The sequence below is a fragment of the Chlorocebus sabaeus genome, chromosome 22 (genome assembly GCF_047675955.1).
Source record: "Chlorocebus sabaeus isolate Y175 chromosome 22, mChlSab1.0.hap1, whole genome shotgun sequence".
Taxonomy (NCBI): Eukaryota; Metazoa; Chordata; class Mammalia; order Primates; family Cercopithecidae; genus Chlorocebus; species Chlorocebus sabaeus.
Window position 1 is genome coordinate 63,351,049 of NC_132925.1, and position 24,958 is coordinate 63,376,006.

General features: G+C 37.1%; 1 protein-coding gene across 4 annotated transcripts in view; it reads right to left on the reverse strand.

Moving 5' to 3' along the window:
* CNTN6 (contactin 6) overlaps positions 1-24,958 on the reverse strand; it is a 305,105-nt gene that overhangs the window by 170,156 nt on the left and 109,991 nt on the right. For all 4 annotated transcript variants that reach the window (XM_073009923.1, XM_007985017.3, XM_007985018.3 and 1 more), the window contains exon 3: positions 4,070-4,196. In XM_073009923.1, the coding sequence (XP_072866024.1) occupies positions 4,070-4,196 (127 nt within the window). The remainder of the gene's footprint in view (positions 1-4,069; positions 4,197-24,958) is intronic.

A 24,958-nucleotide genomic window follows, 5' to 3' on the forward strand; every position in this document is an offset into this window, starting at 1 on the left:
AAGGACACAAACTCATCCTTTTTTATGGCTGCATAGTATTCCATGGTGTATATGTGCCACATTTTCTTAATCCAATCTGTCACTGATGGACATTTGGGTTGATTCCAAGTCTTTGCTATTGTGAATAGTGCTGCAATAAACATACGTGTGCATGTGTCTTTATAGCAGCATAATTTATAATCCTTTGGGTATATACCCAGTAATGGGATGGCTGGGTCATATGGTACATCTAGTTCTAGATCCTTGAGGAATCGCCATACTGTTTTCCATAATGGTTGAACTAGTTTACAATCCCACCAACAGTGTAAAAGTGTTCCTATTTCTCCACATCCTCTCCAGCACCTGTTGTTTCCTGACTTTTGAATGATCGCCATTCTAACTGGTGTGAGATGGTATCTCATTGTGGTTTTGATTTGCATTTCTCTGATGGCCAGTGATGATGAGCATTTTTTCATGTGTCTGTTGGCTGTATGAATGTCTTCTTTTGAGAACTGTCTGTTCATATCCTTTGCCCACTTTTTGATGGGGTTGTTTGTTTTTTTCTTGTAAATTTGTTTGAATTCTTTGTAGGTTCTTATACACCAGAAACAGACAAGCAGAGAGCCAAATCAGGAATGAACTTCCATTCACAATTGCTTCAAAGAGAATAAAATACCTAGGAATCCAACTTACAAGGGATGTAAAGGACCTCTTCAAGGAGAACTACAAACCACTGCTCAGTGAAATAAAAGAGGACACAAACAAATGGAAGAACATACCATGCTCATGGATAGGAAGAATCAATATCGTGAAAATGGCCATACTGCCCAAGGTTATTTATAGATTCAATGCCATCCCCATCAAGCTACCAATGAGTTTCTTCACAGAATTGGAAAAAACTGCTTTAAAGTTCATATGGAACCAAAAAAGAGCCCGCATCTCCAAGACAATCCTAAGTCAAAAGAACAAAGCTGGAGGCATCATGCTACCTGACTTCAAACTATACTACAAGGCTACAGTAACCAAAACAGCATGGTACTGGTACCAAAACAGAGATATAGACCAATGGAACAGAACAGAGTCCTCAGAAATAATACCACACATCTACAGCCATCTGATCTTTGACAAACCTGAGAGAAACAAGAAATGGGGAAAGGATTCCCTATTTAATAAATGGTGCTGGGAAAATTGGCTAGCCATAAGTAGAAAGCTGAAACTGGATCCTTTCCTTACTCCTTATATGAAAATTAATTCAAGATGGATTAGAGACTTAAATGTTAGACCTAATACCATAAAAATCCTAGAGGAAAACCTAGGTAGTACCACTCAGGACATAGGCATGGGCAAAGACTTCATGTCTAAAACACCAAAAGCAACAGCAGCAAAAGCCAAAATTGACAAATGGGATCTCATTAAACTAAAGAGCTTCTGCACAGCAAAAGAAACTACCATCAGAGTGAACAGGCAACCTACAGAATGGGAGAAAATTTTTGCAATCTACTCATCTGACAAAGGGCTCATATCCAGAACCTACAAAGAAAACGCATCTTAAAAATCAAACCCAGCCTCATTTTACGAATAAGGAGATGATGCCATGGGAGAAAAATGATTATTCCAAAGTCACCAAGAGATTGATAGAGCTGTGACTAGAAATGATAACTCGAAGTCAAGGATTCTTTTATGTTGCTTTACACTATACCCAAGTAACCTCAAATAATGTTAGAATCTGTGAATTTTAAAGGCTTTCCTTCTAAGACCCACACATGCACACACACACACAATCTAAGGTGAATATAGTTGTGAGGCTTTTTAGAAAATAAAATTTAAGTTAGAAAGGGTCATATTAAAACTAAAATTTTACATTTTGTTGCTAATGCACCTTATCTGATATACCTCTGTCCTTTGCTTTATTATCAATAAAATTGGGTCTGAGTCTGACATTTAAGCATTAAAAACTTAATTCTTTCCTCACTCTCTTTCCACAGTTTCTTGCCTATGAGTAAGGGGAACAACAGACCCTGGGGTCTGCTGGAGGATGGAGGATGGGAGGAGAGAGAGGATCAGGAAAAGTAACTAATAGGCACCAGGGTTAGTGCCTGGATGATGAAATAATTTGTACAACAAACCCCCATGTCACAGATTTATCTATAAAACAAACCTGCATATGTACCCCTGAACTTAAAAGTTAAAAAAAAAAGAAATGAGCCAAACCAGGGTATAGGGGCTGGAAATAAGTACCTAAGTTACTTGTCTTTAGCCTTTTAGCTTAGAAGTGTCTTAGAAATAAAAGCCATTTAACAACATTGAAAAATGTCGTCTTCATTCTGTGTATTTTTTCACAGATAAAACTAATTAGAAAATTATCTTGAGAACCTATTTTATGTCCTTCCACCGGTTAAAAGCCAATAGATATTTTATATAAATATGTAATTTATTTATTTATGTGTCCATCTTATATTCAGCAAACTTTCACAAAAAGGTATAGGAATTCTTATATTCTTTCTCTCCTAACCCCTAGGATCAACCTAATTAGCTCTCAAACATAAAATTACTACTTTAAGTATTAGGTGATCTCAATAAATGTATTAATCAAATTTTCATATATTTAACCGTATATTAAACTAATAAGACAGCTCATCATTTAAGAAAAACTAACAAATCAACGAACTCTGAATTGAGTGTCCCGAACTTGTAACGTGAAGGATCTTCTCCCAACAGATGAGTTTCGTTGGTTTGGGTATGATATAGACAAGGAAGCTTTAGTATGTGGAATGAGAATGAGAAGACATGGTTCTTCAGTTCCTTTGTTGTAAAAAGAAGATGCTGAAGTTAGCTCAAAAAAATACAAGATAAGGTAGAACTGCCTTTAGCTTTGAAGTCATTTAGCTAATTAAGTGCATTTAAGTCATTTAATTAATTAATCGAGACAATTTTAGGATCTAAATAATTATACACATCAACAGTGTTTTTTTTACTGTAAAATAAAATTAGGCTAAACCTGCTTATTTTGCCAAAATGAACTGAAATTGTCACTTTTTGTGTGTGTCATTTCAACTTCACATCTAAAAAACAAGACTTAAAAAATGCTTTTAAAACTCAAAGCTACAAAAGTTTAATCAGTATTTTCTTTTCCCGTATTAACACTACATATGAAGTTTTTACCAACTATCTTTATTATTTACCTATGTATATTTATGTATGCATATGTTTTTAAATTTGTAAATTCCACCCACAATATGAATCAAATTCTGCCTTTGCTGCAACTTTGTAAATAAGAACAAAAACTTATTGACCCTTTCTCCCTATAATTCCACAAATAATATGTGAGAAACAAATATAGGTTTTTTTCCTTATTTGCCAAGAGTAAAAATTCCCTTTCTGCCTTAGAGGGTACATAGCTGTCTTCAACATATTTTTCTAAAATCAGTATTTTTGGGCCACCAGTGAAGTTACATAATTTTATCTGATGAAATAAATCTAGATATCCATCTTGATTCATTCTTTATAGAACATTTTCATAATCATTGTATATGTAGCAACTGAGGCTGCAGTTCCACATCGAGGTAGGGGTGGGAAATGCAAAATAAGCTTACATTTTAGTCTTTCAAATTGAGGAAACAGATCTTTCTTTCCTTTCTCTTCATTTTTTTTCTTTCTTTTTATCTTTCTTTTCTCCCTGGCTTCCTGTGTTACTTGCGTCCTGTCTTTCTCCCCTCTCTCTCCCCTTTCTCTCTTTCTCTCTCTCTCTCTCTCTCTGTTCTGACCACAAAATGGCAATGCATGGCACCAATCTCAAGAATAAATGTTCTAAGCAGACCTAATTAGTAAGACAGAGACATAATTATAGTTACCTGGAGCTGATGGGTAGGTGCTTAATTATTGCCTAGAAAGTGGCATGAGGGAACACCCTGGGGTACTGGAAATGCCTATATCTTTATCTGAGTGATTGTCACATGGCTGCATAACCATAGAGAAATTTCTTGAGCTGTACACTACAAATTAGGACATTTTATAAAACATTTTATTTCGTGTATGTTTTGGTTCAGTGACAAAGAATAAAATAGTGTCATGCCCAGACGTAGGATTTTACCTATAATGAGGTGAAGGGTAACCATTAGCAGAGCATTTCAGGATGACCTCAGATTTTGATAAATCCAAAGGAAAAATGACATCATGTGGCTCCTGAGTAAAAATAGGACGGCTTAAAAGCCCATCACCTGGGAAAAGAAAAGAAAAAATCACATGAAAAAAAAAAAAAAAGCCCTGTTTTGAATGTAAGTCTATATTAAATATAAATTCAATATACATATTTAAAATGATTTTATTTTAAAACAATCTCAAATTCACAGAAAATATTATAAAAATGGACAAAGAAATTTTTTCTCTTGTAAACCAGTCCCCTATTACCCTAATAAATTAGTTTATATTTCCAACAAACAAGGGGCATAACACCCCCAAAACCAGCAATAACAAGAAATTAAGATTGATTCAGCACTAAACATCTAATCTTCAGGTCCCATTCTCCATTTTTTCTAATAAAATACTTTTTTTGTTGTTTTGTTTTTATTGTAGAGACAGTGTCTCACTCTGTCACCCAAGCTAAAGTGCAGTAGTGTGATCGTAGCTCACTGCAGTCTCTAACTCCTGGACTCAAGTGATCCTCCCATCTCAGCCTCCCAAGTAGTTAGAACCACAGGTGCCTGCCACCATGCCTGGCTATATGGAGTCACCTCGTGTTGTCCAAGCTGGTCTCAAACTCCTGACTTCAAGCCATTATCCTACCTTAGCCTCCCAAAGTGCTGGGATTATAGGGTTAAGCCACTGTGTCTGGCTCCCAATAAAATCTTTTAAACCAAAAGAATCCAGTTGATAATTTTATTTTTATTATTTATTTATTTATTTATTTATTTATTTTTAGACAGGTTGTTATTCTGTTATATAGACTGAAGTTCGGTAGCACAATCACAGCAGCCTCGACCTCCTGGGCTCAGGTGAACCTTCCACCTAGGCTTCCTGGGTTAATTTTTGCCACCGTGCCAGTTTAATTTTTGGTTTTTTGTAGAGATGGTGTTTCACCATGTTGCCAGTCTGGTCTTAAAATTCTGGGCTCAAGCATTCTATTCACCTCGGCCTCCCAGTGTGCTGGGATTACAGGTATGACCCACCATGCCTGGACTCTCTTAATTATGTCTCTTTAGTCTATTTCTATCTGAAACAATTCCCCAGTCTTTCCTTGATTTCCCTGACTTTAACACCTTAGATCACAAGGTGGTTATTTGGTAAAGTTTCACCTAATTTGGGCTTGTCTGAACAGTCAAGTATCAACGGCAAGTCACAGACTCTTCCCTGTAGGGGTAGGAGCTATATGCCAAGGGCACATATAATCAAAGGGTCTGTAAAGATGTTTAAAAATAATCATAAAAGTAGTAAAAATTGGCATTAAAATATCACTATAAAAAAGACTTCTCCCAGCCAGCAAGTGCACTGATCCCATTGTCTTGCCCTCTCTTCCTCTAGCCCCTCCTCCTTTACTGGATACACCAGTAGAGGTAATAAAACACTTTCGTTATAATTCGATTCAGGATGCTGTGCTCTTTATGTTGCATTCTGTCAGGTAGAAGGTTAAGACTTCTATTTGTCCCATTGCTCTTGAAGTTAAATAATCTTTTGACTAGGGTGGTGCCTGTCAAACTTCTCCAGTATAAAAGTATTTTTTTTTCTTTGTAATTAGTGTTTTGTGGCTAGGGACTTTAGACAATGCAAATATGCCTCATTGGACATTTAAACTTTTTATTCATATATTTCTATGAGGATGATCTGCTTTATCAGTGTGAATTCAAGCTTTCTTATTTTGGTCAATGAGTTATAATACATTTGCTATTTCTTCAGTGCTTTCAAATGGCCTGCCCTTTGGCGTGTACTTATCATTCTTTGAATTTTTCCTATCTGATACAAGAAAGAGTTCCAGGATTATCTTGTATTTCACCTGCTCTGCCAGCACAGTAGCCTTTGTTGTTGTTGTTGTTAAAAACAAAAACAAAACAAAAAAAAACCTGATTTCCTTTATTTGAGATTGGTATTTAGAAACCATCATGAGAATGCTCAATGTACTCATTTTTATTGAACTGCTCTTGCCCTGAGCCTCTCAGCAGATTTGTGTGTGTGCATAGATTTTATATGTGTGTGTTGTGTTCATTTATGGTGATTTATAGTTTTCCTCTATTTATATTTGCAATTCCCATTTAGACTGTGAGAAATCCGGTGCCCATTATCTTTGACATATTTATGCATTTGCTCAATTCTCCTGTATGTGACTAGTCTCCTATTACTGTCAGCATCCTCTTCCACCTGCTCAGGTCCTGATGTCCACTCCCAGTTTTACTCCCACACCTGCCCTGACACTACTTGCTGGGCGGTTCATCCCTCCTCACCTCATTCAGATTCTGATCCTGTTTAGGGTCTGCCTCCAGTGTGGATGCCCTCCTTCACCCCACTCAGGCTCTGACACTTGGTACACACATATTCCTGAATGGATAGCTTTCTCACATCATTCAGATTGCACGGGAGCTCTCTTCCCCCAAGAAACCACCCTCCTTCTCCTCGGCTCCAACACCAGACTCCAGGCTTCTGCCTTCAGCACCCTCCCCTAACAATGGAACCCTCCTCCCTCTCCTCAGGCTCTGATACCCTCTGCCAGGCCACCCCACCACAGGCATAGACCTTACTTGGTCTCACCTTACTTGGGCTCTGCCACTTACACCAAGTCACCACTGCCCTAACCCCTGTCCTGCATGGATGCCTCTCTCACCCCACTCAGGTTCCAGCATCTCAGACTGGGCTGCTGTGGCTCTGCTCTCCCACATGCACATGGATGCCTACCTCACTCAGCTCCAATTCATGGTATTTGGACTAAATTGCTATGAAAGAAAGGGAAGGGGAAGAGGAGGAGGAAGAGCTTGGTACTCACGTGTAAGGTGAAATTCTGTGGTTTTTATTTTTTAATATCCTGAAAGAAACCAAAATATTTCTTCCCCAAATATTGAGGATTGTTGAGTTAAAGGTACTGAAAAGGTAGGAGAACACCCAGCCTCAGCCTCTGTTTGCTTGATGGCAGGGCATCCATCTTTCCTTCCCGGAGACAGCACTTGCTATCAGCCCAGAGAAGGCACCAGCAGGCACCAGAGGAATCTGAGAACAGATTTTACTGTCCTCTGACATTTTCCCACCTTTTAAAGGACTAAAACTGTTCTTTCCTTTGCCTTGTTACTATGTAGAATTTATGGCTTTTTGATAAAATATTATTGAAACATCACCCCAAGCCACTGCCTTGAGAGAAATACTTTTGAATTGAGGTCTCTTGGTATGACGGGTCCAGCATGTGTTAATACATTTCTGCTTTTCTTTTGTTAATTTGATTTTTGTTTGTAGGAGAGTGTCTCAACTAAAAACGTAAAAAGGGAAATAAAAGAAATTATGTTTTCCCCCCTACAGTGCAATAAGCATCGAGCGTAAACCTGATCATGTTAGGACTTAATCTGAAGTCCAGTCTGTAACTCTCATAATTGTACTTGAGTGATATGTGAGGTTGCTTCTCCTATATTAACCCATAGTCATTTCCTTCTATATCAACCACAGCACTAAAGAACCTCAATGTTGGAAGATCTTTTACAGACCATTCAGGTGAGACTTCTTGGTTGGAAACACAATAGAGCTACTGGTTAAGAATGTGTGCTCTGGAATCAAATGGGCCTCAGGGGATTTAAGCAATCTTCTGTGTCCTTGTTATTAAAATAGATGCAATGTCTGTATCAGATGGTTGTTTTGAGATTTAATAATATATTGTTTATAAAATATGTCACATTGTGCCTCATAATGAGTAGGTATATAGTCATCAAATTATGACAATCATCAGCATCACCATCATCATCCATCATCATTAGTACAGAGAAGGAAATTGAAACCCAGGAAGTTGAATCATCTTTTCCAAATTTACCATCTGTCTTAAGAGAGAGCAAGAGATTAAACTTTAGTTTCCTGATTCCCTCTCTGTTGTTTTCACCATACACTCAGATCTGCTACCATACCATTAGTCTTCTAAAATATTTGCAATTGGGTAAAATAAGTTCTTTTATTAACTTCATCTTAAAATTGTAATTTTGGTACCTCCTATCACTGACATAGAAGTGTAGATAGATAGAGGTTCTAATTCTAGCCTAGTCAGTTACTGGCTCCCCAGGGCTGGACAAGTTACTTTACCACTCTTGTTCTCTGATTTCTCAGCTGTTAAAGGAGGATGCTATGTCGTATATCTTAGTGTTCGTGTAAATGATGATTGAGCAAGTGGATTGAAGATGCTTTACCAACTTTTCTTACATCAATGCCTAATCAAATGTGCGAGACACTGTGAGTACAAATAACAAACAAACAGAAATTAACAATGCCTGAAAAGAAAAGGAACGTATCCTGACAAAATTACTTAAAGAATAAAACCAAAAACAACTGTGGAATAAAAACAGTCTGGTCAGGCTCAGAGAAGGGAAGGAGTTCTTGATTTCCTAATGTTGTCCTCAAACCCTATAGAAATTACTGGTGAAATAACAGCATTCTGAGAATTCTCATTATAACTTCTGAATCCGGAGATAAGCAGATTTGTAGGTACATAGATAGAAGGGTCTTATCTTTTGCTTTTACCTCTTCCTGGCTGAAGAGCAATGAAAAGGACTTCTGGGCAACAACAACAACAACAACAACAACAAAAGGTAAAGTGGGGGAAATATGGATAGTAAACTTGACTCTATTTAACCAACTAATAATGTCATGCCCATGCACTCAGGGGTGAAGCCTCTGAAGCTCATTAGAAAAGTACTGCATCTTCCAGTGAAGTATACTGATGTCTCTTCCAACAATAATCTTGCTACAATTCATTAAAAAATAAATCTTAGGATAGAGAGAAGCACCCAGGTATCCCAAAGAGGCTGAACTTTTCTTGGCTCCATCATTCTTTCAGGCTACAAAACATGGGTACTCACGATACATCCTGTCTCCAAACCGGAGCTAAGAAGGAGAAAAAAAAATGTTCCCAGATATAATAAAAAGAAAGTTCAAAAATGTGTATTTCCCCATTAAGTAAAAAGTGAATTTTCTGTACACAGTTTCTCAAGCATGAACAATATGAAAAGAAATGGAATAGTAACTATGCAAATATATTGCAGCAATAAAAGAGTAAAACATGGCATGACTGAGACAGGCAAAATACTCAGTCTAGAAGAAAACATAGCTCAAGAAAACCTAGGGAATTTCTCAAAAAGGTTTTATGCTATAGAATAAGAACATGAGTTTTTAAAAATAGTATAACAATGTCAATATGAAAAAAATACACAGACAATAGAACCAGATAAATTTGGAGACCGTGAACCTAAGGATGCAAATTGTAACCCAGGCAGCATCAATCAATAACAAATAAATCAATTGGAGTAGGCAAGCAACAAAACAAACACCCACTGAAAGTCACATTACTGCTATAATGTTTTGAGACAATTGTAATTATCTCACATAATTTGAAAAAAGCACAGATAATAAAACAATGAGGAGAAGGTAATGGATAAGAAACATAGATAAAGATGATTCAACATAAAGATCCTTGATGTCACTGAGTTACAGAATCAAACACATGTCTCAGTAAATACCATTAAGAAAAGTTACTATAAATGGAAAGAACATGTTCCAGAAATATTTGAAAGAGTGAGTACTCAACACAAAAGCATTTGCTGATTAAGTGACTAATATTTGAAGAGCATCAGGAGGAAGCTTCTTTAGGAAGACCGGGCAGAAATAGCAAGCTAAGTAAAAGAGTGAAAGGATGGGCACGGTGGCTCATGCTTGTAATCCCTGCACTTTGGGAGATCAAGACAGAAGGATTACTTGAGGCCAGGAGTTTGAGAATGAGCCTGGATACCATAGGGAGACCCTGTCTCTACCAAAAACAAAAAGAAAAGAAAAACTAGCAGTGGTGGGTGCCTGTAGTCCCAGCTACTTGGGAGACGAGGTGGGAGAATCTCTTGAGCTCAGGGATTTGAGGCTGCAGTGAACTATGATCACACTGCTGTCCTATGGCCTGGGTGACAGAGCAAGATCCCATCACACACATACGCACACAGAGTGAAAGAGAAAACTCACAATAAGCTGGGATTTGAAACAGTACCATTTTATACCAGAAAACAAGGAATAAAAGTCTACAAATATTCTGAATGAAAGGGTGACATGAGTTTTATCACCAATATATCTTTCAAATGTAATGACATCTGAGCCAGGCGCGGTGGCTCACGCATGTAATCCCAGCACTTTGGGAGGCGGAGGCGGGTGGATCGCCTGAGGTTAGGAGATTAAGACCAGCCCGGCCAACATAGTGAAACCCCATCTCTACTAAAAATACAAAAAAAAAAAAAAATCTGGGCGTGGTGGTGGGCGCCTGTAATCCCAGCTACTAGGGAGGCTGAGGCAGGAGAATCGCTTGAACCTAGGAGCAGAGGTTGCCGTGAGCTGAGATCGCGCTATTGCACTCCAGCCTGGGCAACAAGAGCGAAACTCCATCTCAAACAAACAAACAAACAAACAAACAAACAAAAACAAAGGCATCCAACAAATACATTTGAACATTAAAAAAAACTCATGTAAAAAAGCTACTATGAAAAATAACAGATGATTATTCTTTTTGTTTTTTTTTTTTTTTTTTTTTTTTTTTTGTTTTTTGAGACGGAGTCTCGCTCTGTCGCCCAGGCTGGAGTGCAGTTGCCGGATCTCAGCTCACTGCAAGCTCCGCCTCCCAGGTTCACGCCATTCTCCTGCCTCAGCCTCCCGACTAGCTGGGACTACAGGCGCCCGCCGCCACACCAGGCTAATTTTTTGCATTTAGTAGAGACGGGGTTTCACCGTGTTAGCCAGGATGGTCTCGATCTCCTGACCTCGTGATCCGCCCGCCTCAGCCTCCCAAAGTGCTGGGATTACAGGCGTGAGACACCGCGCCCGGCCCAGATGATTATTCTTAAAGAGCTCACGTAACAATGAAATCCATTCAATTAAATATGAATCAATATACAGATCTTGAGAATGAAGGAGGAATAATGGGACACACCCAGAATACATTCAAACACAAACTTATACTTAAGAACTCTGTTAGTTTTAGTTATAGAAAAGAATATAAATGCTACAAGCTCGATAAGATGACAAAATAGGAAAATGAGAAGTGAATGAAGGAATATAATTAAAAATGTATGAGCGCTAGTATCATCTTTCATAGCAAAAATTCTATAGATACATACATGTACACATATATACATATAATATTATTGTATTTACAAACAAAGGCACTCTGACCTCTTTGTATCATCCGTTGTATCTTTTAACCTTAGAGAAATCATTTAAAAAATTTATTTTTGTCTCACATCATTTATCAGAAGTTCAAATTATTCATCATTTTTACTTTGTTTTATTCTATTTTCTTTTACTAAAATAAAATTTAATCTTGATTTTAAAGTAGTGTCTATGGTATGATCTCATTTTTATAAAGTATTTATATTCTTCTCTGCTATTATCTATACATGAATACAGTGTATCGTCTCTGTATTTATATATAGAGAAAGAAGTCTATAATTTTACCAAATATTAATAATTTTTATTTTTAGAGAAAGTTTTATTGGACATAGGTTTTTTATTTTCTTTGCATAGTTTTTCATAGTTTGAATGATTAAAATAAAAATGCATTATATTAAAGAAACATCACATTTTTAAAAAATGAAGAAAAGAGATGGGAAATAAATATGCTGAGATGGTAACTTAATTTTTGATGGTGGGAGTTTGAATGACTTTTTTGCAGATCTCCATAAAATCTCTTTAAAATCTCCAACACCCTACCTCCTGCACAAAAAAGAAAACCTGGTTGAAATAATGCATATTAAGCAACATACATTATGCCAGGCACAAAACAAGCACGCAATAAATGCTAATTCATTTGCTTTCCTTTACTTTCACTCAGAGAAAAGTCTGGTTTAAACTTCATGTAGTCCAAATTAGGGGTATAACTTTGCTTAATGATATCTTATATTTGTGAGAATGATTAGTGGCTTTCAAAAAATATATACATGTAGCAGTTTCCAAAATAAATCCCTGTGATGCCTTTTGTGAGATGCACATTTCTGTTCCCATTTGATAGATGAGAAACTTAACCCTAAAGACATTTTTCTAACAAACTTTAGGTCATTTTGAAAGACACAGAAGTTTGGTCTTGTTGAATTATCATCAGTCAGTTGATATCATTCTTTATTTTCATTTACATTTGTTATGAACTTTTTAGGAGCTTGAATTTATACCACTTGATAAGTAAAAAGTCTAGTTTCAACTAATTGTTTAATTTATTTTGGTAAATTGTTAGATTTTCCTCATACCTTAATGAAAGATGATTAAATCACAGCACATCTTTATTGTTTTGCCTATACTATCAGAAAGCAAGAACAACGTTGGCTTTCTATACAGGAACAGCTGAAAACATGTGACAATATGATATCAAAAACAAGAAATCAAAATGCATTTTCCAATACTTTTGCTTTAAGAATATATTTGGGAATAAGTATGGTGTTGGTATTTTTGAGCCACTGTAACAATTAGTGAGTAATTGTATTGAAAACACATACTACTATACAATCACCAATGGTTATAATGGTACTCTCTACAAAGTGTTTTATTAGAGAGGCTGGGCATGGTGGCTCACACCTGTAATCCCTGCACTTTGGGAGGCCAAGACAGGTAGATTGCTTGAGTCCAGGAATTCAAGATCTTATCTCAAAAAAAAAAAAAAAGGTTTTATTTGGCAGTGAGACAAGAACGTTGGAATAGGTGGACACTGAAAAATAAATGTTTCTAAGTGATAATTAAATAAAAATTGTACAATATTGTTGAAAATGCATATAGGGTTCTGCCCTACCTTTCTTCTATGGAATTAAAAAGTTAATTGCATTATCTGACTACAATATTAGATCTAACCTACCAGTATCTAACGTTCATTATTATTCCCTAAATATTGAGAACTTTTTACTCTAATGCAGTCACATTCTGGCATTTCTGAATGGCCCATGAACCATTTCATTGAGAAGTAGCTCTTAAACTATGGAGATCCTTAAAGGCATGTTCAATCTGCTTTAGGCCATTCCTTGGGCCATGGCTGACTGGACGAGAAGTGAATATGTTCTTCTTGGGCTGTTGTGTTTTCCTCTCCCAAGAATTTAGATATAATATTAAGAGATGCTAGTCTCTGCTGGTTGCTTGAGCAGAGATGAGGATGTTCATAACTCTTATAATATCCATCATCCATAAAACTCACAAAGAGGTAGAGAAGACCAGTCTACAGAAGGCAGATAAGTAGATGGTAGAGAGAGAGGGTGGGGGAACAGAATGACGGAGAGAAAGAGTAATTTAGAGGTGAGAGACTTTATTCCCTGAATTTTTAGAACTTTGGTTTCATCTAGTGAGATCTACCTCTAGGTTACATGAACCACTAACTGTATGGTTTCTGTTTCTTACAACTAAAACAGCTTTGAGAAAGACAGCTTTAAATAAACCATAGAAAGGGACCAGTGTTTTGCTGCTTTTCCTCTCCAGAACTACAAAAGTACAGACAACCAGGGCTTATAGAGGAAATCATAAGGGGAAACTCACATACATTAGAAAGCCTATATCTAAAAGAACACAGAATTAAAAGTCATATTATTTTTAGTTCTACCTGAATCACATTGTATGAGCCTGGGCAAATTTCAGGTTTTACTCAGGGATAAGACTAGAGAGCTCCAAGGTCATACCCAGATATAAAGTACCTAAGATCTTTCTGTGTTAGAATTTTGTCCCTCCCAATATATTTCCCCAACACGGCTCCAGGAGCCTCCAGAATATCTTCTACTGCAGAAGTCTAATTTGCACAAATGTTGCAATGCCTTTGAGGATTTTCCATTTGTGTGAGTTGGGGCTATGAGCTGGGACATTGCATATTGGTTAGGCAGCTGATGAAAGTGAGAACCTGGAAGTCAGTGGGTCAGCAGTGGGTCATATTTACACTGAATAGTGGGGAAAGTCCCCCAGGGCATGTGAGGGTCACTGAAAAAGTATTCCTATGCCCAAAAGGAAAGTGCCATTAAAAAGCAAATTAAAAACATCATTCCAGATCAAGGAAGATGCCAGGGAAGTAAGAAAACATTTTATATTTTAATAACTTTAATGGCAATTGTGTTCTGCCTTTTGAACAAAGGACCTCCCATGTTCATTTGTATTGGGGTCTACAAATAATATAGTTGAACCTGACTAAAATGTAAAAACATTAAATAATTAGCTCAAAATCACATCCTTATTAATAGTCCAGAGCTGGCATTCAAATCCAGGTTTGACTCCAAGTCCAGAGTGACACAAATTATACATCCACTTGAGTTCCGCATACTTTCAGTACTATAAAAGCTCTACCCTCCCTGATTTATTTTTCTTCTATTATCAAGCTTCTACTTTAGTTTTTCAGACTCATACTCTTTAACCTGTAGAGCTTAACCTAGACTAAACTCACTTAGTATCTTTCTTGGAATGCAGGTTCTATAAAGAGTTAAGCCTTTTTTCCTTTCCTTCCCTTTCCTTTCCTTTTCCTTCCCTTCCCTTCCCTTCCCTTCCCTTCCCTTCCCTTCCCTTCCCTTCCCTTCCCTTCCCTCCCCTCCCCTCCCCTCCCCTCCCCTCCCCTCCCCTTCCCTTCCCTTCCCTTTCCTTTCCTTCCTTTCCTTTCTTCCTTCCTCCTCCTCTTACCACATGTATCTATCTCTTATCAATTTTCTTTACACTTCCAGTCAAGTCACAAAATTTTAAAATAGAAAAATACTTAGAGAAATGTTTGCCTAATTTACAGAAACAATGACAACAACAACAACCAAGAGAAAAAGTAATTCTAGAGTGGTCAGGTGTCCTATTTAAGAACTAGAGGCAGACCGGAGTTTTAAATCAGAAGACCAAGCTCTGAAGTGAGATCCCACTACCTGTTGATGTTTAGCTTTTGAAGGGTTTTATGCAGTGAAGATATGTCAGACTTATTTTACAGGAGAAAGAAAAAAGGAAAAAAGTAAACTTTGTCAGCTATGTTCAAAAATGAAGATGATAAAGCTAGAGTTTTAAAAATAGTTATGAAATTATTATATTAGTGTAAGTAGAGATATACATCTTACTAAGGTGGTGGGAGCAATAATTGAAAGCAAAGGTAAAAGGTGTTGCCAATTAACTGAATGTGGGAGCATGATTAAAGGAAAAGGAAACAGTAAGGATTGCTCAGAGATTTGTTGTTTTTCAACATAGAGGAATAAAGAAAAGAGGAATGTTTGTCCTAGAGAAAAATACTAATACAGATATAAAGATATTTACGGGCACTGGAGCTTACAGGTTTAGCTGTCCAACCAACAACTGGAGATAGTGATATTGCTCAGTATTAAGGGCTGGGATGGGAGACTGATTTTTGAATCGTTGCTTTTTAAATTGTAATAAAAAGAAACTTTTATTGTAATAAAAATTTGATAATAATACTTTCAACAAATGTATTTGGAATTATTTCAAAACTATATGTTCAAAACAGCTTGAACATCAAGCATCAGTTAGATTCAAGCCATACTTGAAATCAGCACTCATTTCACAAGATGAAAAGCTGGACTGTGTCTATGGACTGGACACTCAGTGGCCTCTTACTCTATAACACTGAAGATGTGAAGAAGAGGAGCTGCACAGTCAGTCACCTGACAGTGGCCATGCTTGTTATTTCTTACATGCAGTAGACATTTGAGAAGACGATTCTTAATGTGAAGGCGGCTTTTAACATAATGGAGTCATTCTGGTTATTTTTATGTTACTTTAGCAGAATGAACTAATGGTATATGCATGGTGTAAAGTTGGAGATCTGCAGTATTTCAGTCCGGTCAGACATCTATGGTGACCTTATGATTTGAGGTTAAGCAATAAACCTGCATGAAATGTATATGCCATATTGGAAGTGGCATGCAGATCATAAAGTAAATTATAATAAGAGGAGTTCATTAGCATATATTTCACATTCTGTTGATCTCTTTAGGTTAAAGCCAGACCAAAATGAAATTCTACATCATTGCTTATCTAGATATTGCCAGCACACAGTGATAAATCCAACATAAGTAAACTCAACCAACTTTTATTAGCTCTAACTCTGTGTTGAACCTTCTTTATGCACTGACAATGCAAAAATAAATAAGTGGATTATATTCAAGAAGTTGACACTCAAATAAGAGTAATTTGGGAGCATAGTAAGTACCAGGAATAAAGTTAAACTTGTACATGAATGATCTTATTTGGTCCTTTCAAGAACTCTGTGAGGCAGATTTTAGTATTTCCATTTCAAAGATGAAGAAAATGAGGTTTAGAGAATGGAAATAACTTGCTCTACATCAAATGGCTAAAGAGCAGTGAGGCTCAATTTTGAATGTAGGCAAACTGACTCCAGAACTCATACTGTAAATCACTATGATATATACTCCAGAAAGGGAAGCCAATAAGAAAACAATTAACAAACTACAATATTACAGGATAAGTGCTACACCAAAAGTATAAAAATAATTTTAAAGGAGCCCAGAGGAGGAAGCAATCAATTCTACCTAGAGGTTTTGGAAAAATGCCAAAAAAGGCAACATTTGAGCTGTGTGTAAAAGAATGAAAATAAGAATGCCATTGAAACAGAAGTTATAGTAAGGAAGTTCTAAGAAGAAGAATAGCTTGAATAAAGATACGAAAATACCTATCATTCGAAAGAATATCACTAGTCTGGAAGGTGGGAGAATCATGAAATAGAAAGATGGAATGGTAGATTTCGAACAGTTTTGAAGGACCTTAAATGACACGACAGAGGTTTGAATTTGATCTGTAAACAGTTAGAAAACATGGAAGTGTTTTCAGTTTTAAGCAAGATTCTGATATGTTTAGATCTATGACTCACAGGAGGAAGGGTGGGGAAAGAGAAACCACAGAGCAAGGAGATTATTTATCAAACATTTGAGAACACTGAGATAATTGGGCATTGTCGGTAGGAGTAAAGAGAACAAGAATGATGTGAGAACTATTTTGAAGGATGTAGGCACAATACCAACAAAATATTATAAATGATTTGATGTGAGGAAAGAGGCAAAGACAGCATTAAAGATTACTCTGAGTTAGCTATTAGGCTTGAATGCAAGAATGCATATACGTCGAAGTCCTTCGCTGTTAAAGGAAGAAAGAGAAGAGAAAGATGAGGAGCAGTGAGAATGAAAAAAGATGAGAAAGGAGATATGAAGTTCATTTATTTTTTATTCATTTACTGAACAATCATTTATTTGTGGGCTTACTATGTGCAAGAACCATCTTAGAGCCTGAAAACACAGCAATGAACAAAACAGATAACTTTGAGTCTGTGACAGAGTTTGTATTCTAATTGAGGGAGGCATAAGATAAATGAACAAATAAACAGATGGCATAAGAGATTGTTGTGAGTGCTATGGAGAAAGATAAAGGGTAAGGGAGCTAGAAATGCTGAAGTGAGGTGTTAGTTTATAAAAGGCAGTGAAGGAAGGCATCACTGGTCTGGTGACCTCTGAACAGAGATCTAAGGAAAAGTGGATAATAAAACATGCACAGAGAAAAATTTCTAGGCAGAGGAACAGCAAGTGTCAAACCCCTGAGGCTGAAAGCATGGATATCATTTAAGCAAAAATCATGGTGACTGGGACCAAAGTATTTGTGGTATAGATGTGTAATAATTGGATTCTAGATTTCTTTTTGTATATTCAAGCAATGAGATTTGTAATATGTTGGAGAAAAATTTGGAAATCATGAACGAGTATAAGGTATTCAACCTAAGGAGATGGAGGGATAGGTTTTCCATTTTCTGGGGAGAGAAAACACCCACGTAGAACGGTTTGCTTATGCTGGGGGTTGGGAGGAGGATCAAGAGTTTGGTTTTATAAATGTTGAGTTTGAGGTTTCTGTTAGACATTCTACTAAAATATCTAAGGTGGCATCCAATAGATGAATCTGGAGTTCTGGAGATAATTATTAACTGAAGGTATATGCATTTGAAGGTCATCGGATTGAGTGTATACAAAGCAAAACAAACAAACAAAAGACCCCAAACTCATCCTGAAGACACAGAGCAACTAAAGATCACACTGGTGAGGAGGAACCAGTAAAGAGACTGAGGAACAATAGCCAGTGCTATAGGAGTGTCCTATGAGACTGATGGACTAGAATCTAAAATTAAAGAAGCTGAATGGTCAGTTTTGACAAATAAGGAAGATAGGCAAATAAGATGAGGGAAAAACATACCACTTCATTTAGCAATGTGAAAGACGTTACTAAGGACCTAGCAAGAGTTGCTGAGTGGAGTGTACATCCTGAATGGAGTTAGGATACGGAGTGTGTGAAGAGAGGAATTGAAGACAATCAATTTGAAAAAAAAAATTTCTATGAAGTTTGTCAGAAAAGGGTCTAGAGAAATAGGGTTATACTACAGAAAGACATGGGATCAATGGTGCATTTGGTTGAGATGGGATACTGCTTTATATTGACATGATTCTGGGCATAACTCAGTTGCATGAGAACATGATGATACAGGAGAGAGAGAGGACAATACCTTGAGTGACACCTTGGAGGTGATAGGGAGGCATTGAGTTCACAGTGTAGAGGTTGGCCTTAGAAAGAAAGCTTCCATCCACAGTAACAGGAAGGAAGGCAGAGTAAGTGGAGACAGATGGAAAATATACTGATGCGTGTAGGGTGGAAAGCAAGTTAAAATTATCTTCTGATTTTTTTCTTATTTCCTTGGGAAGTAGGAAGATCATCAGCTGAGACAGATGATAGGAGAGCAAGTATGGGAGGTTTAAGAGGGATGTATGTGTGAAATGATCTTCAGGAGAATGAGAAAGTATTTGGACTAGAGATATGTGATAGGACATATCAGGAAAACTTGTGAAAATTTCAATATGGACATGGAAAGATTGCAGAGTACCCTGCCTAGTTCACTTTTTATAAGATTAACCCTGCCTTTCAATGACTCTTAACAACTTTACAACAATGTAAAGATGAGAAAACTATTAAGAATACAAATAGTTTTGGGTCATTGAAATGCAAATAAACTGTCCAATGAAATGCAGGTGATTATTTTTTCCATTTTTCCCTAATGGATAAGCCAAACTATTTGCTTGTTTGCTTTTGTAACAGTTTTCTTAAAATATAATTCACATGCCATCCACTTTACCCATGGTAAGCCTGTTCTGAATCTATTTATACATTTATTTTAGCATTCCTTATCACCTACACATGCGTGGTACTTTGGATTCTTCTTTGAACAAGTTGCAACATTTTACTGGTCCCTTCATTAATCAGTGAGTTAAACAAAATCTTTCATGTGTTCATTTACATTTGTTTGAGATTGATGACTTTGCCATTGTAAAAACAATCATACAACATGTTAAATTTGGATTTTGTGGGGGACTTGTAGATGTAGATGGGTAGCTACAAGCAGGAGTCTGGTTGGGGAAACAGACCGAATTTGATGGCATGGCTTTGTAAAAGGCACTAACAGCATGGAATTGAATAAAAAGAAAGCTAAGGATGAAAACCAAAGACTGTCAACATCTAGGGAATTGACAAAAGAAAGAAAACAGCCAAATGTTCCGAGGAAGATCTGCATAAAAAGTTGAGACTGTTTTGCCAGAACACCATTGTACTATTTTTCTATTGTTGTCATAACAAATTACCTCAAACTCAATGGTGTAAAGCAACACAATTTTACTATCTTATAGTTTTGTAGGTTTGAATTCCAAAATGGTTCTCACTGAACTCAAATCAAGGTGTCATCAGGGCTGAATGTCCTGGAGGCTCTGGAGTGAAATCTGTTTCCTTGCCTTATATGGCTTCTAGAGGTTGCCCACATTCATTGGCTTGTGGACACCTTTCTCTATGTTTAAAATCAGGAAACACATGTTGAGTCCTTCTCACATTAAATTACTCAACTATTCCTCCACAGTCATATTTTCCTCTGGTCCTTTTTCTCCCTACCTCTTCTACTTCGAAGCCTCCCCAGCTAATCCAAAATAATCTCTTAATATTAGCAACCTTAATTCCATCTTCAACCTTAATTTCCCTTTGTCTTGTAATCTCACAGATTCACATTTTCCAGGGATTAGAATATTGACATCTTGGGGGCCAGTATTCTGCCTACCCTATCCATCATATGGGAGGCCAAAACAGGAGAGTTTTTAACAAGGAGGATATAATTAAGAGTTATATTGGTTACATATGTTAAGAGTTACATATGTTAGAGAGTGATAGTGAAAAACAAGAGCAACAGCAATGAGGCACTAATGTTGATCATCAGAAAGTCTCTTGTTTCTTCTTTGGGAGAAATTTCACTCTCAAATCAAGATGAATTGAGACATAAAGGCCAAGCTTGAGATAAACTGAGGACTGAAATAAAACTATGGAATGGTATACAGGTTACTCTATAAAGAAGTCAGACAGCAAAGAGAAGTGAGAGATGAGCAGAAACAACAGTAGCACCTAGATAAATTGTTTGTATTTATGTATTTCAGTTTTGATTATTTATCTTTTTAAGATGAAAGAGAGAAGCCTATTTGTACATTGACGCTGAGGGACCAACTAAGCAGGAAACTCAGATTCTTTCTTTTGAACTTCTGGGTATTTGACCCTATTACTTTCCCAATTTTAGAACACTTCAACATTAACCTTTGAAAAATAACAGCATACTGTCAAGTACACAAAACAACTAAAAGCGCTTTTAAAAAATGTCCCAGAGTAAAGATGCTAGAAACCCTGTAAAACCTATTATTATCGTTGAGATATTACTATGTGGCCCATTGGTTCCTCTTTGAGATAAGATTGTGTCTCTCTGAATTGCCATTGGCTCTGTGTATATATATACTAATAACAGAAACATTTGGAAAAAGTAAATACAGTCATGAGTGGCTTAACAATGGAAATGCATTCTGAGAAAAGTGCCATTAGGCAATTTTGTCATTGTGGGAACATCACAGAGTGCACTTACACAAACCTAGACAGTATAGCCTGCTACACACCTAGGCTGTATGGTACACAGCCTATGGCTTCTAGGCTACAAACCTGCACAACCAGCATGTTACTGTACTGAGTACTGTAGACAACTGCAACACAGTGGGAAGTATTTGTGTATCTAAACATATCTATACATAGAAAAGATATTATAATCCTAAGGAACCACCATCTTGTGGGGGAAGTCAGTCATTGACCAAAATGTCATTTGCAGTGCATGACTGCAAATAACTGATGAGAATACTCTAAAAAAAAATCTGGAATGGCAAACATACATATGCACCCCTAGCGTGCATTATTTGATGATAACAGACATAATTTTGCTGCGATGGTTTCACTGCTAAGCATGCCAATCCATCAACCCTGCTTCATGTTTATTGTCAACATAAATATCTTAATGAAATCAATGCATTTGGGTTAAATGTCTCCCAAGTGGCCTCCTCTGGAAAGCTAAGACCATACCTCATTCTCATGTATATCATCAATGGCTTTCTGCCTTCTTAAGTTGAATTCTATCCCTCATTCCTGTCACGTACTTCTCCTGCCCCATGTGCCATGCAAAAATGCCACCAAATTTGTCAGAAAAGATTTGCCCTTTGTGAAACTAGCCTGATTAAGTTTTATCAGCTCATATCTCTCTGGATGTTTGGTAACCTCATTTCTTATTACTGTCTCAGGGATCTTGCCTACAGCCAAGGGCAAATCTGCTCATTTATAATTTCCTGGTTCTTTACGAGCTCTTTTCTCGCAGATGGGGGCAGGTATTTTTGTTTTTGTTTAGCCTCTGTCTGTAACTGTGGGACAGTTTTGCTACTGTTGCTCTCATTTTTCTTTAAAACTAACATATTTAGAAATACATTGATATTTTTTGAGTGGAACACAATGAAAGCATCTCATAAATTAAAATTATGGGCTGATAAAACCTCTTACATATTTCCTGTACTTGGTAAAGTTATCTTTCTTATCAAGAAATGCTCCTTATCATGCTGAGAGTGCATGATCAGTTATTCTCCCTATTACTCTCTTGCTACATCAGTTTAAACTTCATAAACACCATAATTATACTAGACTGAATTCAAATATGAAATAAGAAAATGAAATAGCATCCCGTTCTTCATTATGCTATATTATCTTCCTCTCGATATAAAGATAAAATGACAGGGAGAGTTTATGGAGATGACGAACATGAGGAAGTTCATTTTTTTTTTTTCAGACTCACACTCAACATTTTTGTTTTCTTTTATGAACAGGAAAACTAGTTCATTCCCTGTGTGAGAAAAGCCCTTGACATTTACTGTTTATTCCTTCAAGGTTCAGCTGGTTCTGAACTTGGGTTCCTGTCTTTCTTTCTTCAATGTTTGAACGCAAATAGTTTCCCTGAGTTGTTACATTGACTTTGTAAATTTTTTTTTTTTTTAAATTTTTTGTGAGACAGAGTCTCGCTCTGTCACCCAGGCTGGAGTGCAGTGACGAGATCTCAGCTCACTGCAAGCTCCACCTCCCAGGTTCACGCCATTCTCCTGCCTCAGTCTCCTGAGCAGCTGGGACTACAGGCACCCACCACCACACCACACCCGGCTGATTTCTTGTATTTTTTAGTAAAGACTGGGTTTCACCGTGTTAGCCAGGATGGTCTCGATCTCCTGACCTCGTGATCTGCCCGCCTCAGCCTCCCAAAGTGCTGGGATTACAGGCGTGAACCACTGTGCCCGGCCCAAACATTTTACAGCTGAGTATGCATCAGGCTTTTCCTTCTCCTCATTCCTAGTCATGCACTCTTTCTTTGTGTTCTCTATCAACATGTTTCTGTGTTTTTCACCATAGGGGATCAGTTAGACAAGAGAAATATGTGACACTTCCCAGTGCCATGAACTGGCAAGAAAATGCAGGAAAAAGTTTTATTTACTCAACTAGCATTTTTTAAAGATTAAGATTATTGTTTTATGCCATTATAAATGTAATGCACGCTTATTATGGACTATTTGCAAGACTTGGAAAAATGGAGGAAAAATGCCCAATTTTTACATTGCAAAATAATTACTGTTAGGATATTTGCACCCATAATTCCAGGATTTTTTGTCTATACTATCCCATCAATTTTTAATCCCTGCTGTTATTCGGTTAACAGTATAACACAGCGATTTCTCTCCTATTAATTGGTCCTTGTGAATTTTTATTTTTAATGGAATAATATGTTTCAGAAGGTTCCTAACAATCCATCACGTGACTGATAAGTCTAAATGAAATGAAAATGTTTGTGTAGTTCCATATTTCTGTTTTCCATTATAAATAATGCAATAATAAATGTTTTTCCTAAATTTAGAATTACTTTCTTAGCAAAATTTTCTAGAAGTGGAATTACTGGATTTAAGGGAATTGATGATGGGGGTTTTCTAATAATTACAGCTAATTTTATCTAATTGAATCTTGTAAGGTTCAGGGAGTGTTTTTCAGTGCAAATGGTAATTAAGCTGGGATATGAAAAATGAAGATGATGATGATATTTTTGACAACTCTCTATGTACTAACTTGGCGTTTATTATCCGATTCAAATCTCAACAAAACTCCATGAGGAAAAAAGCTAATTTTCCCGTTTCATGGAGGGGAGAATTTAAAACCATTCAGTCAGACATTAGAAGCCGTGATGCTAACCCAATCATAGGGAAATAAAGAGTGAATTGATTCTTTTAGAAAGAGAATAGGGGGCTGAGCATGGTGGCTCACTCCTATAATCCCAGCACTTTGGGAGGCCAAAGTGAGTGGATCACTTGAACTCAGGAGTTTGAGACCAGCCTGGGCAGCATGGTAAAACCCTGTCTCTACAAAAAATACACACACACACACACACAATATTAGCTGGGCGTGGTGAAAGGGGAAAACAGAAAGAAAGAAAGAGAGAAAGAGAGAAAGAGAGAGAGAAAGAGAGAAAGAAAGAGAAAGAGAAAGAAAGGGAAAGAAAGGGAAAGAAAGAAAGAAAAAGAAAGGGAAAGAAAGAAAGAGTATAGGGTAAGTAAATGCATATGCCTTGAGAGAAATAAAGGAGTATTTAGAGAAGTCAAGTTAATCTTCTTAAGGAAAAGGTCGACAAGAAGTGGGGCTAGAGAGATAACCAAAGTGACATGAAGTTATTTTGAGCCTCCTTAAAGAATGAGGAAGTAATCCTGAGGGCTTTGGGAGACATAAATTTTACTTAAGCCTGTGATCACATTTACGAATTGGAAACCATGTCCAAACTCTGTATACACATATGCATAGGAAGTAGAAGCTGCCATGCTTGCATTTATGGAGCTTAAAAAAGAGAGTCCAGTTATGAGCTATGAGTTAGTGTCCAGAAGAGAAGAAACTAGGCTCAGGTCAAATCTAGTCTTTTCTTTATTTGCCTGCCAGACCCCAAAGGGTCCAAATGCCTCTGGCTTCCTTTGATGCCATGGCATTGGCTGTTCTTACTGTAGCTTTAGAGGTATCACAGGTGGCCTCCGTCCACCAAGATTCACCTACGCAGTGAGACCAAGCCCATGCAGTGCTCAGTAGATGCAGCTCTCCAAAGAGCTGAATTAAAAATATGTGCTGAGCCGGGCATGGTGGCTTATGCCTGTAGTCCTGGCAGTTTGGGAAGCTGAGGCGGGCAGATATCTTCAGGCCAATAGTTTGAGACCAGTCTGGCCAACACGGTGAAACCCCACCTCTACTAACAGTACAAAAATGAGCCACATGTGGTGGCACCCACTTGTAATCCCACCTACTCGTGAGACTGAAGTAGGAGAGTCACTTGAACCCAGGAAGTGAACATTGCAGTGAGCAGATATTGAACCACTGCACTCCAGCCTCA